This window comes from Podarcis cretensis (assembly GCF_951804945.1).
Source record: "Podarcis cretensis genome assembly, chromosome: 4".
Classification (NCBI taxonomy): Eukaryota; Metazoa; Chordata; class Lepidosauria; order Squamata; family Lacertidae; genus Podarcis; species Podarcis cretensis.
In genome coordinates, this window is record NC_137173.1 from 13,881,831 (window position 1) to 13,900,531 (window position 18,701).

The window sequence follows — 18,701 nt, forward strand, 5'->3', positions numbered from 1 at the left end:
TCAGCAGCACATGATAATTCCCACCTGATGGCATAACATCCCATTTTTACTTCCAGAAGGTCCACCCCAGCTCTTCTGTGGCCACTCAGAGTGGTTGGGGCAAAACGGATGATGATGATGATGATGATGATGATGATGATGATGATATCAATTGTGGCAATGTCCTGACACACTAAATGTGCCATCATGCATCAAATAATTAATAGCAACCATTAATTTTGCAAAATGGAAAGATCTTTGAAAGGGTGGGTTTTTTTTAGCTTAAGATTGGAACAAGGAAACAATTGGCATAGCACTAACCAATTTGAAGTCACAGGCAAGATATCCCTGACATTCCCAGAAGTTGGGGAAAAGTTGATGCCTTGATTGTGAGCATCCTCTGATGAAGATAAACACATACATTAAAAATGTTGTTATTTATGTTCCAATGTGGTTCAGAAGACCCTTCAGAGTGGTGGTTTACAGTACATAAAATGTGTGGCTAGCCTGTGGCACTCCAGATGTTGTTGCACTGCAGCTCCCATCATTCCTGACCATGTTGATGGGAATTGGAGTCTACAGTTCAGCCGCCCTGGTGAAAAATCGTAACAGCATCGTTGCTATTCTGAGCTGCCTTATACTGAGACAGGCGTTGGCTTGTTTAGCCTACGATGGTCTATGGCAGTGATGGCCAAGCTCCAGCTGTTTGGGAACTACAACTCCCATCATCCCTAGTGGTCAGGGATGATGGGAATGGCAGTCCCCAAACAGCTGGAGAGCCAAGTTTGGCCATCACTGGTCTATGCTGAATACCAACAGCTCTCAAAGTATATGATGAGAGGACAATTTCAAGGCTGAAATTGGCGAGGTGCAGGGTGGGAGGTCTCTGTAGGTGCCCCCATTGACAAACCCCTTCTATAAACAGGAAACATTTCTGATGAGGTGCAGCAAGGTTTGAGGACAAGGGGCTGGCTGGCATATCCCGTTCGGGGAGCCCATTGCTTTTGCTATACTCTGTCCCCTTTCCATTACAGCGCTGGCGACAAGCTCCTGCTGCTTGACCAGTGCGCGAGGTATCGCCGCTGCTACCAGTGTAAGAGGCGCATGAGCAACTGTGGGGAAGCAAATGTTTTGGTGGACAGCAAATACATCCCTGGATCCCGGTTGGTAGTTTGAAGCAAGTTCGCTGCTTTGTTTCTTCCCTCGCCCTCTTTCATCTCGCAATTTTTTTATCATTCTTTTTTTAAAAAATCTGATCGTGCTGATGTGCTTGATTTGATTCCCGCAGCTCTGTGCAATGCATTCTCCCTGTTTCTGCTGCTTTCTGGCTCAAGATTCTTGTTCCCCTAGCTTCTGTATGTTTTTATGGAGAATTATGTTGAATTAAAAAAGACATGGAAGTGCTCTGGTAGTATCCTGCTTGCTTTGGTGCCAAATATCATTAGCCAAGCTTCTAAATTTACACAGAAACCATTTTATTATGTTTTCAGCTGACAAAGTTTACAGACGGTGGCAGATTCCTGGTGCAAGTCATATTTAAACTGGACATCACTGCATTTTTGTAATCAGTTTTAATAGACTTGTGCAGATGCACAGCATACTTACATGTGCTTAGCTGTTGAGTTACAAAATCATTATCCTGGCAGCCACTGCCTTGTGCTTCTTCACAGCTTATAAGAACCAACACATTCATCTTTGTCTGAGGTTTTCAGTAATAAAACAAACACCACATTCTAAGTGCTTTAATGCAGAATTACATACGCAGCGTGACCAGCAGTTTCCATCAGATCGCTATTTGATGAAAGGACAGTTGCAAGAATGGCTGGAGGCTAATTTGAGATAGCAGCTGCCTGGATCAAGAAGCTCCATTTTTTATTTCGAGAAAGTGCATTATTTGGGAAACAGTTTAGGACCCAACCCTCCAAGGGGCACAGAGGTCTTCTCCTAGTTTCTGAGATACCTCAAAGCCGCCTCAAACCAGCAACTAGCAGCACAAATGAAGGAGAAAGAAAGGCCTCAGCAAGACTATCCACAAGTTCTTCTGAGGTTGCCTACAAACAGCTAAATATCTACGAAAAGATGCTTACCCATAAGTTTAAGGCATGTACGGAAACATTCTTAGGAGACCTTTTGACTGAAATTGAAGGTGGGTTTGAAGCACAATGTGTGTGAAAGAGAGATGGAAGGGGTAGGAAAATCACCAATGACCTGATGTTGTGCTCCTCAGGTCTTGCTCTTGGGCTTCCTGCAAGGACTTGGGTGCCCACTGTAACAGCAGGATATGGGATTGATGGGCCGTTGGCCTGATCCAGCAGGTTCATCTCATGTTCTTATGAGGCGGGGCTGCCCCCTATGGTTGATGGATGGCCTACCCCAGGGGTCAGCAAACTTTTTCAGCAGGGGGCCAGTCCACTGTCCCTCAGACCTTGTGGGGGGGGGGCCAGAATATATTTTGGGGAGAGAAAAAATGAACAAATTCCTATGCCCCACAAATAACCCAGAGATGCATTTTAAATAAAAGCACACATTCTACTCATGTAAAAACACCAGGCAGGTCCCACAAATAACCTAGAGATGCATTCTAAATAAAAGCACACATTCTACTCATGTAAAAACACCAGGCAGGTCCCACAAATAACCCAGAGATGCATTCTAAATAAAAGGACACATTCTACTCATGTAAAATATGCTGATTCCCGGACCGTCTGTGGGCCGGATTTAGAAGGTGATTGGGCTGGATCTGACTCCCGGGGCTTAGTTTGCCTACCCATGGTCTACTTACCCCACCAAAGGCCCTGAGACCAATGTTACATCAAGACACTCCGATGGGTATTTTTGGGTGCTGGAGGTGGGATACACAAAGGTCTGTCCTTACTTACCTCTTGTCAATCCTTAGAGTTGCTCTAACTGTGGGAGTCCTCTCTTCTTCTACATTTCATTTATATACTGCTTTATGTTTTACATTTTTTTAAAAAAATAATCAAAGCGGTTTACAACACAAAAAACAATCCAGAATAAAATAAATCCATGCTTCAAAGAAAATATTTCAGATCCTTCTCCAAGTGACATTTTGCATTCCCAATATTTATTTATCTACTTCATTTATAGAGCTGCCCCATAGCAAAAGTATTCTAGGAAGCCAGTGTGGTGTAGTGGTTAGACTACCGAACTTGGACTTGGGAGATTGGGGTTCAAATCCCCACTTGGACACGAAGCTCGCTGGGTGACCTTGGAGTCAAGTCACGGCCTCTAACAACAGTCAAAGCCAGAAAGACTATTGTACTGATGGGTAATTGAGAAAACCTTATCTGAATTGCAGAAGGTGGAGTTGATATTTCCTCTCTTTGCAGGGGGTGGCGGAGGAAAGTTAGGCATGCCTTTTAAAAACTGAAATAGAGCAAGGGCAGCTTTGTTAAGGAACGTAAAAAATTGGCTACTTCTCAATGAGTTGGCAGAGATGACTCATTCCCCACAGTGCAGCTCCAGGCATCTTGTGACATCTTATCGGTGTTGCCAGGCAGAACTGGCACTGAAGCTGGGTAGATAAGGGGCTCAGGTTACTGCATTTGGTGTGGCTGGGCAGTGGGATAATTCAAGTGAGACAGCGCGGAGCAGTTTGAAGAACAGGAACTGCAGAAAAGACTGCAGACTTTGTGAAGAGTTGCAGGACTTCAAAGCAATGGAACTACAGACTTGACACAGTGAGGACTTTGAAGCAGTGAGCCCTCTCTGGGCTCAGAGAGTGAAGACTACGTGTAATATCTGTAAATAGTGTGGATGTATTGTGGTGTTGGCCTAGGGAAGACAATTCTGCAAAATGGCTGTTTTCCTTGACGAGTTTAACAGCTTGACTGAGATTATGTACACATACACCCAACCAGCTTTTCCCGGCATGGAAACAAAAAGTTGCAGAAAACATCAACCACTTTATTTCCTTCATATCAGGCTACTGTTAAGGGCATAAAAGACTCGAAGGGTGGGGAGATTACTAACTGGAGGTGGAGTGAAAGTTTCTCAGTTAAGTTTCAGTCTTATTGGTGACTTGAATTTCACTGAGGTAACATTTGTGAGTGTGTCTGGGAATAATTCCTTCTGCCCCCGATGAACCTCCAACTCTCTTTTTCTCCTTCCTTCCTTTTTTAATAAAAAAAGAGCAACTTTCTACCATTTGTAGAACCTGAGATCTGAGGTAAAACGTACAGGGATTATTGTTGTTGTAAGAAACTAGCCTGCTCTGCCCTTTCGGTGCTGTCTGTGAATGGCTGTAGTTCAGCATCAAAGGAAAACAAACCCAGCTGTTTGTGGAGAGAAAACACAAATAAACTTAGTGCCCGCTTCATCAAGCCATGTGGCAGTAGCTTTTCTGTGGCACTATCATACGTGGGTGTCATCATAGAATCACGGAACTATAGAATTGGAAGGGATCCCGAGGGTCATCTATTCCAACCCCCTGCATTTGCATGTGTGAATGCAGCCCTGTTGTGCCACAATTCGGGTGGGCTGAGGCCCTTCATCAAATGGCAATGACAGTCTTTAGCCCAGAGGTTGGCAACCCAAGGCCCATGGGCCAGAAGCTGCCCATGAGGGTCGCTTAACCGGTCCATGAGCTGCCCCTGAACCGAGCTGCCCACTTGGCGAGTCTCTGCGCACTGCACTAAAGTGGCGCAGTGCAGTTCGGGTACTCTCTTTTGCGGCTCTGGAAATCGCTTCTGCGCGTGCCCAGGCGCTGGAAAACATGTCTGCGCATGTCTGTGGCGCTGGAAATCGATTCTGCGCATGCCCAGATGCCTAAAATCATTTCTGCTCAGGCACGATTTTTGGCGTCTGGGCATGCGCAAAGTGATTTCCGGCGTCGCGCTGCACCAGTCCGGCCCACAGAGGATCTCCGTGGGAGTGATCTGGCCCATGCCTGGTAAGCTTTGCTGACCCCTGCTTTAGCCGGTAAACAATGACAGTAGGTAAATGATAAACCAAATGGGAAGTTCATGGGGGCAGAATTATTTCAATATGATTTTCATTCTGCGTTTCAAGTGCCCCCAATCATAGTTACAGACTTGAGAACAGACACGCTGTGAGCTCAATCACATACTGCCATTACAAGCACCTGCAAATAGCTTCTTCCTTTTCATATTAAATGCCAGAAGTGCTCTCTGTGTGTGTGTGTGTGTGTGTGTGTGTGTGTGTGTGTGTGTATTCTTATAATTCTCGTTCTAATTCAGGCATGGCACTTAAAAGAAATTTAGAATTAAAGCAATCACACCGGGAAGCAAAAGATCTTGAACAGGTCAACTGGAGATACAAAAGGGTTTTGTTGTCCGCAGCCTGGCATTTGCAGAAAATTACTGACGATCTGAAATACTGGTTTTGAAAAAGAAGCAGCTAAGAGCACTGTTATTTGGTGAGATGCAATTTAGTTTAAAAGGTGATTGCACTGCGATTATAATTCACCCCTAGTTGATTTCCTTTATTGTGTTAAAAACAGCCTATAATTCATGTTCTCTTTTAAAAGTCCTGCAAATTCGTATGACGGCAGATGTGTACTCTGTCTTCTGGAACCTGAGTCTCTATAACTCTGAAAGCTATTCTTATTCATGCAGCTAGAAACTTGTAATCCTTCAAGAATCATAGAGTTGGAAGGAGCCCAGAGTTGGAAGTCCTACTCCTTTCAATGCAGCAATGTGCAGCTGTCCCTTACAGGGATCGAACCTGCAACCTTGACGTTGTCAGCACCATGCTCTAACCAACTGAGCTACCCAGCTATCCCAGCAGGGGGAAATGTAGGCACCAAATGACCCATTTGCCAGGCTACAACTCCAGCTCAAGGCGAGGAGCTCCAGGGACAGCAATTCTCTCTTCCTGCTTCCTGCAAACATATTATTGGAAGGTTCCATTTTTAAAGATTAAAGACCCTAGTTTCTAGTCCTGTTGCCAGTTGGAACCAATTATTGGTACTTAGATGTTAGCAGAGAGTTAATGCCAAGGTGCAAAGGCGCCGGCTCTTTGTGGGCCAATGGCTGCAAAAGGAGATGTTTTTGGTGAAAGGGGGGTGTTTCAGACGGGGGGGACGGATGGCGACAAGAAAAAATCCTCTGTATCCTTTAAAAAATAATGGATACTGTTTGGCTGACTTTGCATGCAGCAGCTGCCCTGCTATTGGTAGATATGATGTTTTCCCACAATGCCCCACGGTCCATCTCTATCATCACTTACACAATACATCTGGAATAACACTGCATCCTGGTGTTGCATTGTTATCAGTGCGGCACTGAAGGAGAACATAGCAAGTGCTAGACTTCTGCGAGCAGGACAATTACCGTTGGCAAGAAAACTTACATCTTTAAAATGAACACAAGCCACTGTTGCAGGCACCGTTCATCTGCGTCAGCCTCCACGCCCATTAATTCCAATTTTCTCCTGTTCCAGAATTTGTGCTTTCTCCCCCTCTGTTCTCCCTGCCCACTGCCCATTTTATTATTCCTCTTGTGGAGGAAAAAAATGATGCCAAACACTTCGGTTCAGATTTAGCAGGCTCAGAAACAGCTGCTGCAATTGTTCTCTTTTGGTTTTGGTGCCGTGAAATCGCAAGACTCAAGACAGAAGTGTTCATGGCTTTCAGGGACAGAATAACATTGAGTAACACCAGTTATAGAATCATGGACTTGGAAGGGACCTCGAGGGCCATCTAGCCCAACACCCTGGAATGCAGGAATCTCGACATGCGGTCCATCCAATTTGAAATCACACCAGAACCTGCTTAGCTTTGCAGATGTTGCAAAGGGGAGAGACTGTTGCTTTCATACTCTGCTTATGGGCTTCTTGATAGCATCTGATTGGCTAAAATTATAAAAGCAGAATGCTGGATAGGTGGAACTTTAATCTGCCTAAACAGGGCTCTCATTATGGAACAAAGCCTTGATAGCAAACTTTTGAATGAATGGCCAGCGATACTAAGCACTATTCAAAAGGGGCTCCTGCGTCAGGTATAAAAGCTCCATGCGATTTTCCCATGCACGCTTCCTCCTATCAAATCCAAGCACCATGATACTTTGGGTACTGCCTTGCGCTCAGTAAAATAAACAACATTTAAAAATAAAACTGTAGTCCCTGAGGTTAAAATTTCATCGTCGTAGCTGATACTCTGCAGAACGTATCCTGACACGAGGACAGCCTTGCAAAGGAATCATCAAAACTTCGCAAGACCTGGTACCGAATGATATTTGTGTGTGAGAATTGAGGGCAAATCTGAAGGGGAAAGGGGATCGCTGCCGCAGAATAGCAAGCGATCGCCTGTATTTGCTGCAGTTGCAATAGATGCTGTTTCCGCTCAGAACCAGCCAAGTTCCTTTTTCAACAGAACTTGTTAGCAGCGGTTGCAAAAGCGGCGTTAAGAAAGGGCAATGTAATGCATTTACCTCCATTACTTTCCCCAATGTAAGCATATCTGTGCACACTTTCCCCTAATAAATATGCCAGGTTTTGGTTAGAGAAATGCATCTCAAAATCTGGAGAAGTTCAATTTAAAAATAAAATTAAATTAAAAATACTTTTTATTTGTGAGACAAGGGAGTCCGTTCCACTACTGAACACCTCAGACTGTCAGAAAGTTATGCCTGAGATTTAGTCGGAATCTCCTTGAAGCCACTGGTTTGTGTCCTACCCTCTAGAGCAGCAGAAAACAACCTTGCTCCAGCTTTCATGTGACAGCGCTTGAGATATTTGAAGATGGCTATCATATCTCTTCTCTTTTCCAGGCTAAACAAACCCAGCTCCCTCAACTGTTCCTCATAAGGCTTGGTTTCCAGACCCTTGGTCATCTTGGTTGCCTTCTGCATGCCTTTCAGCTTGTCGTCTGAGAACTCTTGAAACAGCCTCCAACTCACTGCAGCAGTGGCAGCGATTGCTTTGTGGTTGGGAGTGGGGAGAAATTTGTTTTGGTTCACAATTCAATGGAGAGCTACCAAAATTTCACTCTAGCCCAATGGTTGCTCTTAATTTGATTTGAACTGATTTGATAATGAATTGATTTTAGAATGTTGTATTACTTTACTGTTGTTAGCCGCTCTGAGCCCGGCTTCGGCTGGGGAGGGCGGTATATAAATAAAATTATATTATTATTATTATTATTCCTGAATCAAAGACAGCTATCCTTTTAAATCTGAAATTCTCTTGAGTTTTGTGCTGCTGTGCTCCAACCAACCAACGTGTATAAGAATACCAATATCAGGAGAAAGTGTGCATTTAAAAATGCGTCAATTAAAATAAGGTACAAAATGCATTCTGTTAGGGGCAAATGCTTGCAGAAATGCGTATATAAGGCAAAATTGCATACAAGAATGTGTATATCAGGAAAAATATGATGGATTTCTGTGTGGCTGATGTGGAATTGTGGGGAACTGAGCTTAGGAATGGGGGGGGGGAGAGAGATGCGAAAGAAAGTGAAATTGACAGATTTGGCCACATCCCTAGTTGTAAGGCCTCTCAGCCACTGCTATTGTGGGGTTTACTGGAGTTCTGTTCCAAGCACTAACACTGGGAAGGGCAGTGGGGTTATGCCAGAGCTGTGGGGCATTTGGGGGGATTTGGGGCATCTGCAGTCCCCACTGCAGAATGTTTCCCCAAAGTTGTGGCATGCACTTAAACTAAGAGAGGGAAGACAACAGGATGGAGCCATCTTGCGCCGACCTCGACGTGTCAGTGCATTTGTTTGGGAACGCAAATGGCCCCTGTTGCGTCATTTCCGGCTCAGGTATGTGTGCGTTTTTCTTCGAAGGAAAAATGGCACCAAGGAAAGATGGGTGCTTGCTCACCCCCTCCATCTATAAGCTGAGGAATCTATAAGCTTGAAAACCTACTGATATCCGAGGTGCTAGAAATGGGAGCATCTTAAGGATCAGAGTCTCTTTAAGACCAAAAGAGATAGAGAGGAACATTAAATGTTTTGAGTCTGCATGGCTTCCTGAGGCCACCAGTAATTATCTATAACGAAGGAATCGTAGTCAGGGCTGTAGATGAGGGATTTGACAAAGGCTTCTTTGTCTTCCGGTTCCGGGTACCAGGAGGCCAAGTTGTTTTTGTAGGCATAGTCGACAACCTAAAAGCAAGCGAAAGATGAGAAGGAATAGAGTGGCTTCCTCCAATCTGGTGCCTTCAAGATACTTTGGCGTAAAATTCTGGGGGGCCCCAGGATCGGGAAGGTTAGCATCGAAAGTTGGGTCTGGACCCAGGCGACTGAGCCTCAAATTCCTACCCAATTATCAAGCTCACCCAACAGCTGAGTAGGGCATCCCAATGGCTGAAGCAGAGATTAAGCAATGTCTGGAAGGATCTTGCTCCTGTGTTAGGACTTGCAGAAGGAATATAAAGTGTTGTCAACTGCTCAGCTATGAACAGGTTGAGCTTAATCTGTGTAAAGCCACCAAATCAAGCTTTGCACAACGCAGAATTTTTTATATTTTATATCATTCATGTATTTTTTCATATTTTATACTACTCATTCATGTGTGTGTGTATATGTGTGTAAATTTTATTGTTCGTGTCTTAAGTGGTATACAAATCTTGTTAAATACATATGTGTGCACACAGCACATATATTTATTGTTATAGGTTTCACACAAACACTCACAAACTGATCCAATCTTCTATCCACTAGGCCACACGCTGTGGCCATGGGGATTGTACTGTGCTGGGCATTTATTTATTTTTGAATGGGAGGCCCATGCATGCCTATTTTATCCACACCCATTCATGGACTGGAGAGCCATTGAGAGGCTGTGTGGTTTTGGACTAGGACCTGGGAGACCGGGGTCTGAATTCCCACTCAGACATGAACCTCGCTGGGTGACCTTGAGGGACAGCCACTGCCTCTCAGCCTAGCCTACCTCGCAGGTTTGTGGTGGGGATTAAATGAGCAGGGGGAGAACCATCAGCTTCAAGGGAAAAAAGGTGGACTATAAATGCAACAAACAAACAAACAAACTAATAGACCAAAGAACTATATTTATGCACCCTCCTAAAACATTGCGGAGCCTTTACTTTGGCATGTTTAAATGTTCTTCCATCAGCGGTTCTGGAGGGGAGATCCCCCTAAATCCCCTGTTGTGAACCGCCCTGAGATCTATGGGTATAGGGTGGTATACAAATTTAATTTATTATAATAACAAAGGTAAAGAGACCCCTGCCCATTAGGTCCAGTCCCAGATGACTCTGGGGTTGTACGCTCATCTCGCTCTATAGGCTGAGGGAGCTGGTGTTTGTCCGCAGACAGCTTCCAGGTCATGTGGCCAGCATGACTAAGCCGCTTCTGGCAAACCAGAGCAGCGCACGGAAACGCCGTTTACCTTCCCGCCGGAGCGGTACCTACTTATCTACTTGCACTGTGTGCTTTCAAACTGCTAAGTTGGCAGGAGCAGGGACCGAGCAATGGGAATAGTAAATAGTAATATATGCAGAGGTAGAATCAATAACCCATGCTCTTACATATTGCTCTTTTTATCGTGCTATATCTAAGATTTTTATTGCACCCTTTTAATGAAAATTCCCAGGACAATGGGATGGCATTCTATGCTTCTCTAACTCCTTTCAGATCAGAAGGCACCCACCTCTCCCAGGGTGGCTAAACATTCTTCGGCAGCATGTAAAACTCAACAGGGACTGGTTTTAGTAAACTTGTTGTTATGCTCTTTGTGCCTGGTGTTCTATAGTAGACTGGTAAATTTGTATACCGCCCTATAGTACAATACAGTTGTTAGCAATTTTATTGTTATGGTTTTCTCTTTTGGTGTTATTCTATATATTTTTGTGTGCTGGTCATTGACCGTGATAACAATTTTGATTGATTTTAACCCATATCCACATTTATGCAACTAGACTGCTGTTCCCAAGGGGCTACGCCCACAAATGCTCAGCAGGGAAGCGAGAGGATCTCATTGAGCCCTAAGCTGATCCCCTCTTCCGTGTCTGTGGCGAGTTGGTGGTGCTTAAACTGTGCCATTTATGCTTGTCAGGCAAGCCTGCACCCTAGTATTTAAGTACCATTTTGCAAGGTACTTGCAAAAAGGAAGAGGGACTATTTTGTTTTTAAGAGGAAGGCTTCCAATGTACCATTTCAACCTCGCCAAAACGAAAAAGGCCACGGAACTTACTTTGACAGCGATTTTTAAGGAGACATCTCGAATGGAGCTCAGAGGCGGATACAACCTTCCTTCTGCAAGATTCTCCTCAGTGACCTCTTCTGCGATTGACTAGCAAGGGGAGGAAAGGAGAGAGAGAGTTGTGTGGATTTTCAGCAAGATAAACGCGAAGGCCTTCTGAATGTGAGCTCTTCACTGGTAGTCTTCACTGAGACTATTATCCTACCTAGGCAGCCTTCCCCAGCTGCCTAGGTAGGATAATAGAAAATTCCCTGCCTACTGATATCAAGCAGGTGCCTGATAAAGACATTTTTGTTTAGGCAAGCCTATGCAGACATGTAGAAGGTTGTTGTACATTTCAGTCTGGTTTTCAGCTCCTTGCTGATTTTATCTTTTGAATGTCTTGCAAAATCACTTCGAGGTTTGTTTGTTCGTTTGCAATCTTGTCGGCATTTATCTGTCTCAAGGGACAATGGAGTGTGCCTCCGGGGGTGAAGCCAGACTGCTGTGTTAGCAGCACTTACCGTATTTTTCGCTCTATAGGACGCACCGGACCATAGGAGGGGGAGAACAGGAAAAAAATAATTCTCCCCCTCTCTGCTCAGCGCCCCTTCAGCGAAGCGGCAGGAGAAACGGAGCCCCTTCCATTTCTTCTCCCGCTTCGCTGAAGGGGCGCTGTGCAGAGAGGGAAAACTGTGCAGGGCCTCTCCAGCGAAGCGAAGCCTGGAGAGCGGGAGTGGCCGGTGCACACCGACCCCTCCCGCTCTCCAGGCTTCAGGCGGCTATCCCGCTGCGCTCCGAAGGCTTGTGGATAGCTGCCTGAAGCCCCCTGAGCGCAGCGGCAGTTTGCGCTCTGCTCCGGGGGCTTCAGGCTTCTCCTTTTTAGCCGCGGGGCTGGGGGCGGGGGAAGCCCGAGCTTCTCCCGACCCCAGCCCCCAGAACAGGTTGGGGAGCAGCAGTCCCTTCTCCCTCCTGGGGAAAAGCCCGCAAGAGCCGCGCAAAGCTTGTGTGCGGCTCTTGGGGGCTTTTCCTGCCTCCCTCCCCCCTGCATTCGCTCCACAGGACGCACAGACTTCCCCCCTTAGTTTTTAAGAGGGAAAAAGTGTGTCCTATGGAGTGGAATATACGGTAAGTGGCCTCTCTGGGGCACAAGCCTGGGCAGTGTGGATGGAGGTGCTGGGCTGCCCAGATGACAAGATCCCCCTCTCGGCCTCACTGATGTGGTCGAAAGGAAAGCAGAGAAATACATTGCCGGAAGGAGGCGTACAAGGCGCCATCCAACCATCTTAGGGACTTCAGATTTGTGTAGAGTTTCCTCCTTAGCCTTTTCTTCTCCCGAAGGCAGTGTATAAATTTTATAAAAGAAAAATAAACTAAACAGCTTCCCTCACAGATAAACCTGGGTCTGCTCCTGCGCCTTGTGAGGAAGGGGACTCGGGTGTGGGGGTGGGAGTAGGCCTGAAAACGGAAGGTGTATGTGCCCTGGGAAGGAGTTCTGAAAGGACGAGGCAGAAAGGGGTAGTGGGCGCAGTCCTGAGAAATTCGCCGCCGCAATGGTGTCAGAAGGAAAGGAAATTCCCAAACCTCTGCTGTGGTGAGAAAGATATCGTCGGAGATATGCCGGACTCCACAGGCGATCACTCCCAGAGCAACTCCCGGGAAAACATAGGCATTGTTCCCTTGGCCTGGGAAGAAAGTCTGTCCATTTGGCAGGGTCACTTTGGAGAATGGGCTCCCGCTCGCAAATATGCCTCGGCCCTGTAAAGAGAGCAAGAAAGATTTGGGCACCTTGAGATGCTTGTGAGAACGCCAGGCAGCTTGGGCGGAACTGGAAACCGAAAGGAAGCTTGCAGCCTTTGTAGCAGCGGCCTTGATTTCTTCAATCACTGGCAGAGGAAGGGGGGTGGGGTGGGTGCCCTTTCCATCGGTGGTAGAGCGTGTGCCACCCTCCCTTGAGCCCACTCTGCATTTCAGGGGGTTGGACTACATTGTAGGAATGGAGCACACTCCCGCCCGTGGGCAGCCTCAGCTGTCTGCACGCGTGAACTTGGGGTGCGAAGCACACTCCCCCTCACAGATAAAGCCACAGCTGTCTGAACATCTTGCCCTCTGTCTAACCTTTTGCGGTCTCAGTAGTCTGCCGCGTCCTGTCTGTGACCTTTGTCTCCTTCATCATACATTGTGCAAGGGGAAAATGGCGCAGTGGAAACAGGTGCCAAAATAACTTTGTACCACCCCATGATCTTGGGACTGGAAGATGTGTAAAGGTCACAGCCCAAAATGGATCTGCCTGGGTTTGCATATTGTGTCAATAAAAGGAGCCTCCACAGAGCTGGCTGGCAGCTTGCTCCTGCACAGCTCACCTGCATTATCAACTCCTGCCTCATGTCCTTCACTTCACTACGTGACCCTCGTGGTCCCTTCCAACTCTACAGTTCTATGATTCTGATTCCATGAACTGCTGGGCAGGCCAGAACTCTAGGCAGGGGCTGGAGATAAGAACATCTTGACTGCCGACTGGAGGAAACTGCACCGAGAGACCAAGAGCCATGACTGACTGCTGCTTTTGCTGAAGCGATGAGAGGGGCAACTTGACACACCCTTGGGCTGTAATGTTCTGCACCCCCTCTGCTGCAGACTTCCAAGTGTATAAAGGGTAAAGGGACCCCTGACCATTAGGTCCAGTTGTGGCCGACTCTGGGGCTGCGGCGCTCATCTCGCTTTATTGGCCAAGAGAGCCGGCGTACAGCTTCCGGGTCATGAGGCCAGCATGACTCAGCCGCTTCTGGCGAACCAGAGCAGCGCACAGAAACACCGCTTACCTTCCCACTGGAGTGGTACCTATTTATCTACTTGCACTTTGATGTGCTTTCGAACTGCTAGGTTGGCAGGAGCTGGGACTGAGCAACGGGAGCTCACCCCGTCATGGGGATTCGAACCGCCGACCTTCTGATCGGCAAGTCCTAGGCTCTGTGGTTTAACCCACAGCACCACCTGCGTCCCCTCCAAGTGTATACATGTTCTAATAAACCATATATCTTAAAGACAGTAGCTAGTAGCTTCCGCTGTGTCTCAATTTTCCCAATGGAAGCACAACCTTGGGGAAGCGCCTGGAATTCTGTAATTTCATTCAGGAGCCCAGCAGAGAATGGGGCGGCAAGGTAGTAATATTTTTAAAGCAGCTGTCTTTAACTGTTTGCTTGTTTTTAAAACCAGTAACCTTGATGTGCCGTTATATATTTATGTAAGCCACTTAGAGGTTTCCTTGCAGTCAAGTGGTACACAATTATTAAATTTAATTCATTAATCAAAAATGAAATGAAAGCAGGAGGAAGGGGGAATCTTATACCTCGGTCAAGCGGTAACACTGTTCCGCAGTGCATTCTGCTTTGCTTGTAGGGTTGCTCAGGGCGAACACAATCGGCCTCTTGTTGAAAGACCCCATGTCCTTCAGAATCTGGTCAGAGAAAGCGCCAGCAATAGCAGCCACACCTGCAACAGGTAAAGAAAAAGCAACAACAAAAGCATCAGCAAATGGTTTATCTCTTAAGGCTGCAGTCTAAAAACCACTGCTTAAAAGCAGAAATATACAGTGGTGCCTCACAAGACGAAAAGAATCCGTTCCGCGATTCTCTTTGTCTAGCGGTTTCTTCGTCTTGCGAAGCAAGCCCATTGATGGCTTAGCGGATTAGCGCTATTAGCGGCTTAGCGGATAAGCGGCTTAGCGGCTTAGAAAAAGGGGGGGAAAAGGAAAAAAAACCCCGCAGGAACTCGCAAGACATTTTCGTCTTGCAAAGCAAGCCCATAGGGAAATTCATTTTGCGAAGCACCTCCAAAACGGAAAACCCTTTTGTCTAGCGGGTTTTCTGTCTTGCGAGGCATTCGTCTTGCGGGGCACCACTGTAAAAACAAAAGCCAGCGTTCCAAAGCAATTGGGAGCCTAACAGTTACCAATGATGGCTGTTGGTTTTACTGCCTTCACCACTTCCTCCAGGGTCTTCACATTGGGATGTTCATGAGCAAACATCTCCTTCTCATGGTTCAAGTGACTTCTGCCCTGGGAGTAAAACAAAGCAAAAGCAAAAGGTGATAGACTTGAAGCAGTCGTCTTTTCCCTAGCACCAGAGATCTGCTAAGATTATGCTACCTGGGCACCAAGAACTTATGACTTGTTCTTGGTGGGTGCCCCACAAATGCTGGAGAAGCTCCTTTCCTCTGGAGACTCCCCAAAGTCCAAGTTTGGGTGCTATCTGAAATTGGTGCAAGACGGTAATTTCAGACCCTCCAAGTGTCTCTATTTTCCAGGGACGTCCCTGATTTACAGACACTGTCCCAGTTTCTGATTTGATCCTGGAATGTCCCACTAATATAACTAATATATACCTATGTTCAGAGGCCTTGGGGAACTGGACTCGGTTTTCAAAAGGAACAGAGGATGAAAATGGACAGGATTCCGTGAGTCCTGTAAACTCACCATTGCAAACTGCATTACAGACAAGTATTATACAGCAGCATGCTGGACTGTCAAGTTATATTGGCATACATGTGTTTGTGGCCATGGGTGCTAGCCAATAGGAGCTCTTCACAATAGGCTTCTTTCATTTCTGCACTGAACCATCCCAAACATTTGCAAAGCTGCTCTCCACCCCCTCGCCTGCCCCCAGAGATGCCCCAGGATGGGGAGCATAGACCTGTTGCTAATACCTTTACAATGAGTCCCTTGGAGTCCACCATCCAGATTTTTTTGATAGCTTCTCCCCTTGAAATTCCTTCCTTCTCCAGGGCCATCACAATCAGGTGAGCTATGCCCATCGCCGCCTGAAAACACAGACAGAAAGGACAACCAATGACAGGCCCAATTCAAAGTGCTGGTGTTGGTTGATCTCTAAAGCCTCAGGATCGCAATACCTCAAGGATGAGCTCTCCCCATATAAACAGACCCAGACTCTGTGATCATCTTCATGTGCCTCCCCCACAAGAGGTCTCGAGGGTGGCGATATAAGAACGGGGCCTTTTCTACAGTGGCTCCCCTTTTGTGGAATGCTGTCCCCAGGGAGGCCTGCCTGGCGCCTTCATTACATATCTTTGGATGGCAAGCAAAAACGTTCCTCTTTAACCAGGCCGTGGGCTGATTAATATTATACAGCCTTTTAATTGTGGGGTTTTTTTGGGGGGTGTATTATTTCTGTTTTAACTATTTATTTGTGCTTATATCTTGTGAACCGCTCTGAGATCTTTTGATGAAAGTCAATATATAAATCTAATCAAGCACCACCACCAATCATTTCCTCCATTAGGAGAAATTGCCTGTCAGTTAGAGTTGTTTGATAGTGACCACAGGGAGACTTGGGAGGTGGTGGGCTCTCTTTTACTGGAGACTCCTAAGCAGATGATGGGTGATCATCCATTTTTGCCCTGTAGAACCTGCATTCACCAAGGGGTTGAATTAGAGGACCTTTGTGGTCGTTTCCAACTGTGCAATTCTGTAATTCTAATTCATTCCCTCAATGGGGGAAAAAAACCAGAATGAAAAATTACCTGGGAAGGGAGGTGATTCTGGTTTCTGGCTGGTTTTGGGTTTTGTGTGTGTGTGTGTGTGTGTGTTTTAATTAAAATAATCTGAAGCACTGTTTACTTCATTCGCTAGACACAAAGCAGAAGCCTGTGAAATATGGGTAGCCGTGGGTCATGTCTCATTCTCTACGAAACACTGCGGGATCTTTAGGGACTTGGCACAAATGTAGGCTCACATCCCAAGCCATAAACACAAGGGTCGTTCTGGGCCGTCTCCCTCGCAGCTGTGTAATCTCTTTCTGCAAAACTACCATGTGAGGAGAGCTGCAAAGCTCAAAACTACCCCCGCCTCCTGAGGCTTACGATGACTTCACTGCTTTCAGATTTCTGTTCAGCTATTTAAAAAGAAAAAAAAGGAAAGAGCAAAAGGAAAATGGTGACTTGTTTGGCCGTTCCTCGAGAGTAAGAGGGACCCTACCTCTCCAGCTCCTTGGAAGACAAATTTGTGGTCAGAAAGCTTGTTCTTTGTGATCCTCAAGGCTGCAAGGATGCCGGCTACTGCAACAGAGGCAGTTCCTGGGAAAAGAAAACAACAAGCCCAAACCCCATAGAGTCACATGCTGTTGCTGGAAATGTCCCTGGGAACACAGAGATAACAAGACAGACTAACTTTCCCGGGGCTTCAAAATCAGCAGCAGAGGCAACTGTTTTCTGTCCCGTTTACTCATGAGATCCATTGGACAGCTGAAAAAAACAGGGCTTTTTCAGTGGTGGCATCAAAATTATGGAACTCCCTGCTGATCTGAAATGGTTAACAAATATGTTTCTGTCCCTAGCAGCTTTTGAAACATGGTGCAAGTTCTGCAAGGTGTTTGCTTTGAAGTGTATCTTGCTGCCTGTCTTAAATGTGTTGACTGTTATAATGCCTGATTTTGTATTTTGGTAGTATTTTGTGCTGTTGTCGGACGACAACTCCCATCATTCCTGACCACTGGTCCTGCTAGCTAGGGATGATGGGAGTTGTAGTCCAACAACAGCTGGGGACCCATGTTTGAGAGACACAAGGTGGCTTGTGCATTGCTCAGGTTCGCTCTGAAATGGAAGATGGGCAGCACTGAATATGGATGAAAAACAAAGGAACGCAAGAAGCCCAAATGCTTGTCGTCTTGTGTTGTATCTCCAGAAAGCCCATGAGCAGAAAACTGAGCACATTAGCAGTCTTTCAGATCACAGTCTTAGGATACATTTATCCAGCTAGGATTAAAAATAAACACAGATTTCCCTTTAATTTCCTTCACCTGCCCCCCCCTTCCATGCCTGTCTCAATTAGGCACAGAGAAAACTATAATGAATAGTTCAGGAGGGGAGAGATTTCAACATTATCTTGGGCAAGCATGCAATCTAAACAACATTTAAAACCCAGCAGGTGCTGCTGCTCTGCTTTTAAGTGTTAGGAAACGCCACATCAAAGGGTAAATACAGACAGTTATTTGAAGAGTAATCACAGCAGGTTCCTTGCCCGCAGTGTGAACACAGCTTTACAATTTGCTATGGCATTCATGAAATCCAGTGAGATGAATGTTGGCTCAGCTGTCAATCCGCCTCCTTCCGCACACTTCAGGTGAGCTATTCTGTTTTTCCTTTTGAAGAAGTTGCACAGGTAGGATTCTAGGCTTAGTCCTTTATTGGTCCCCCCCACCCATCACCTTTTTACCCTTGTGGTGTGTATTTTTAGGACTCACTTTATAGTTATTTAGTATTTAGCGCAGACACCGAAAATCGCAGGGATCTCCATGGGACTGATCTGGCCCAGGCAAGATAAACCTTGCTGACCCCTGCCCTGTGAGGTAGGTTAGGGGGAAAGACAGTGACTGGCCCAAGGTCACCCAGTGGGCAGTTTCCTGTGTTCTGGGTGTTGACCTATCAGATCTCTGCCTGAAACACACACAGTTGTTTTCCTCCCTGGTTCAAACAAAACCTTCCTACAGATGTAATCAAACCACTTAGAAGGCTGCTTGCAAGTCCTCGGTTGATGTCTTTGCTGCTTCCTATAATCACTTTAAAAGGCCTTTATGCAAT

At 46.1% G+C, this 18,701-nt stretch overlaps 2 protein-coding genes and 1 long non-coding RNA gene across 4 annotated transcripts in view; 1 reads left to right on the forward strand and 2 right to left on the reverse strand.

Annotated features, from left to right (window-relative positions):
- Positions 1-1,383, forward strand: part of CCDC81 (coiled-coil domain containing 81) — a 30,306-nt gene extending 28,923 nt beyond the window's left edge. The window contains exon 15 of the mRNA XM_079973757.1: positions 1,014-1,383. Within this exon, the coding sequence (XP_079829883.1) occupies positions 1,014-1,155 (142 nt within the window). The 3' untranslated portion in view covers positions 1,156-1,383. The remainder of the gene's footprint in view (positions 1-1,013) is intronic.
- A 54-nt stretch (positions 1,384-1,437) lies between these two features.
- Positions 1,438-18,701, reverse strand: part of LOC307215129 — a 181,889-nt gene continuing 164,625 nt past the window's right edge. Inside the window, exon 2 of the long non-coding RNA XR_013838296.1 lies at positions 1,438-7,716. This is a non-coding gene — a long non-coding RNA (uncharacterized lncRNA). The remainder of the gene's footprint in view (positions 7,717-18,701) is intronic.
- ME3 (malic enzyme 3) overlaps positions 1,438-18,701 on the reverse strand; it is a 98,066-nt gene continuing 80,802 nt past the window's right edge. For both annotated transcript variants that reach the window (XM_079973803.1, XM_079973802.1), the window contains 7 exons: positions 17,101-17,198; positions 15,813-15,926; positions 15,060-15,165; positions 14,458-14,600; positions 12,693-12,866; positions 11,121-11,219; positions 1,438-9,070 (listed from right to left, as the gene is read on the reverse strand). In XM_079973803.1, the coding sequence (XP_079829929.1) occupies positions 8,909-9,070; positions 11,121-11,219; positions 12,693-12,866; positions 14,458-14,600; positions 15,060-15,165; positions 15,813-15,926; positions 17,101-17,198 (896 nt within the window). In that variant the 3' untranslated portion in view covers positions 1,438-8,908. The remainder of the gene's footprint in view (positions 9,071-11,120; positions 11,220-12,692; positions 12,867-14,457; positions 14,601-15,059; positions 15,166-15,812; positions 15,927-17,100; positions 17,199-18,701) is intronic.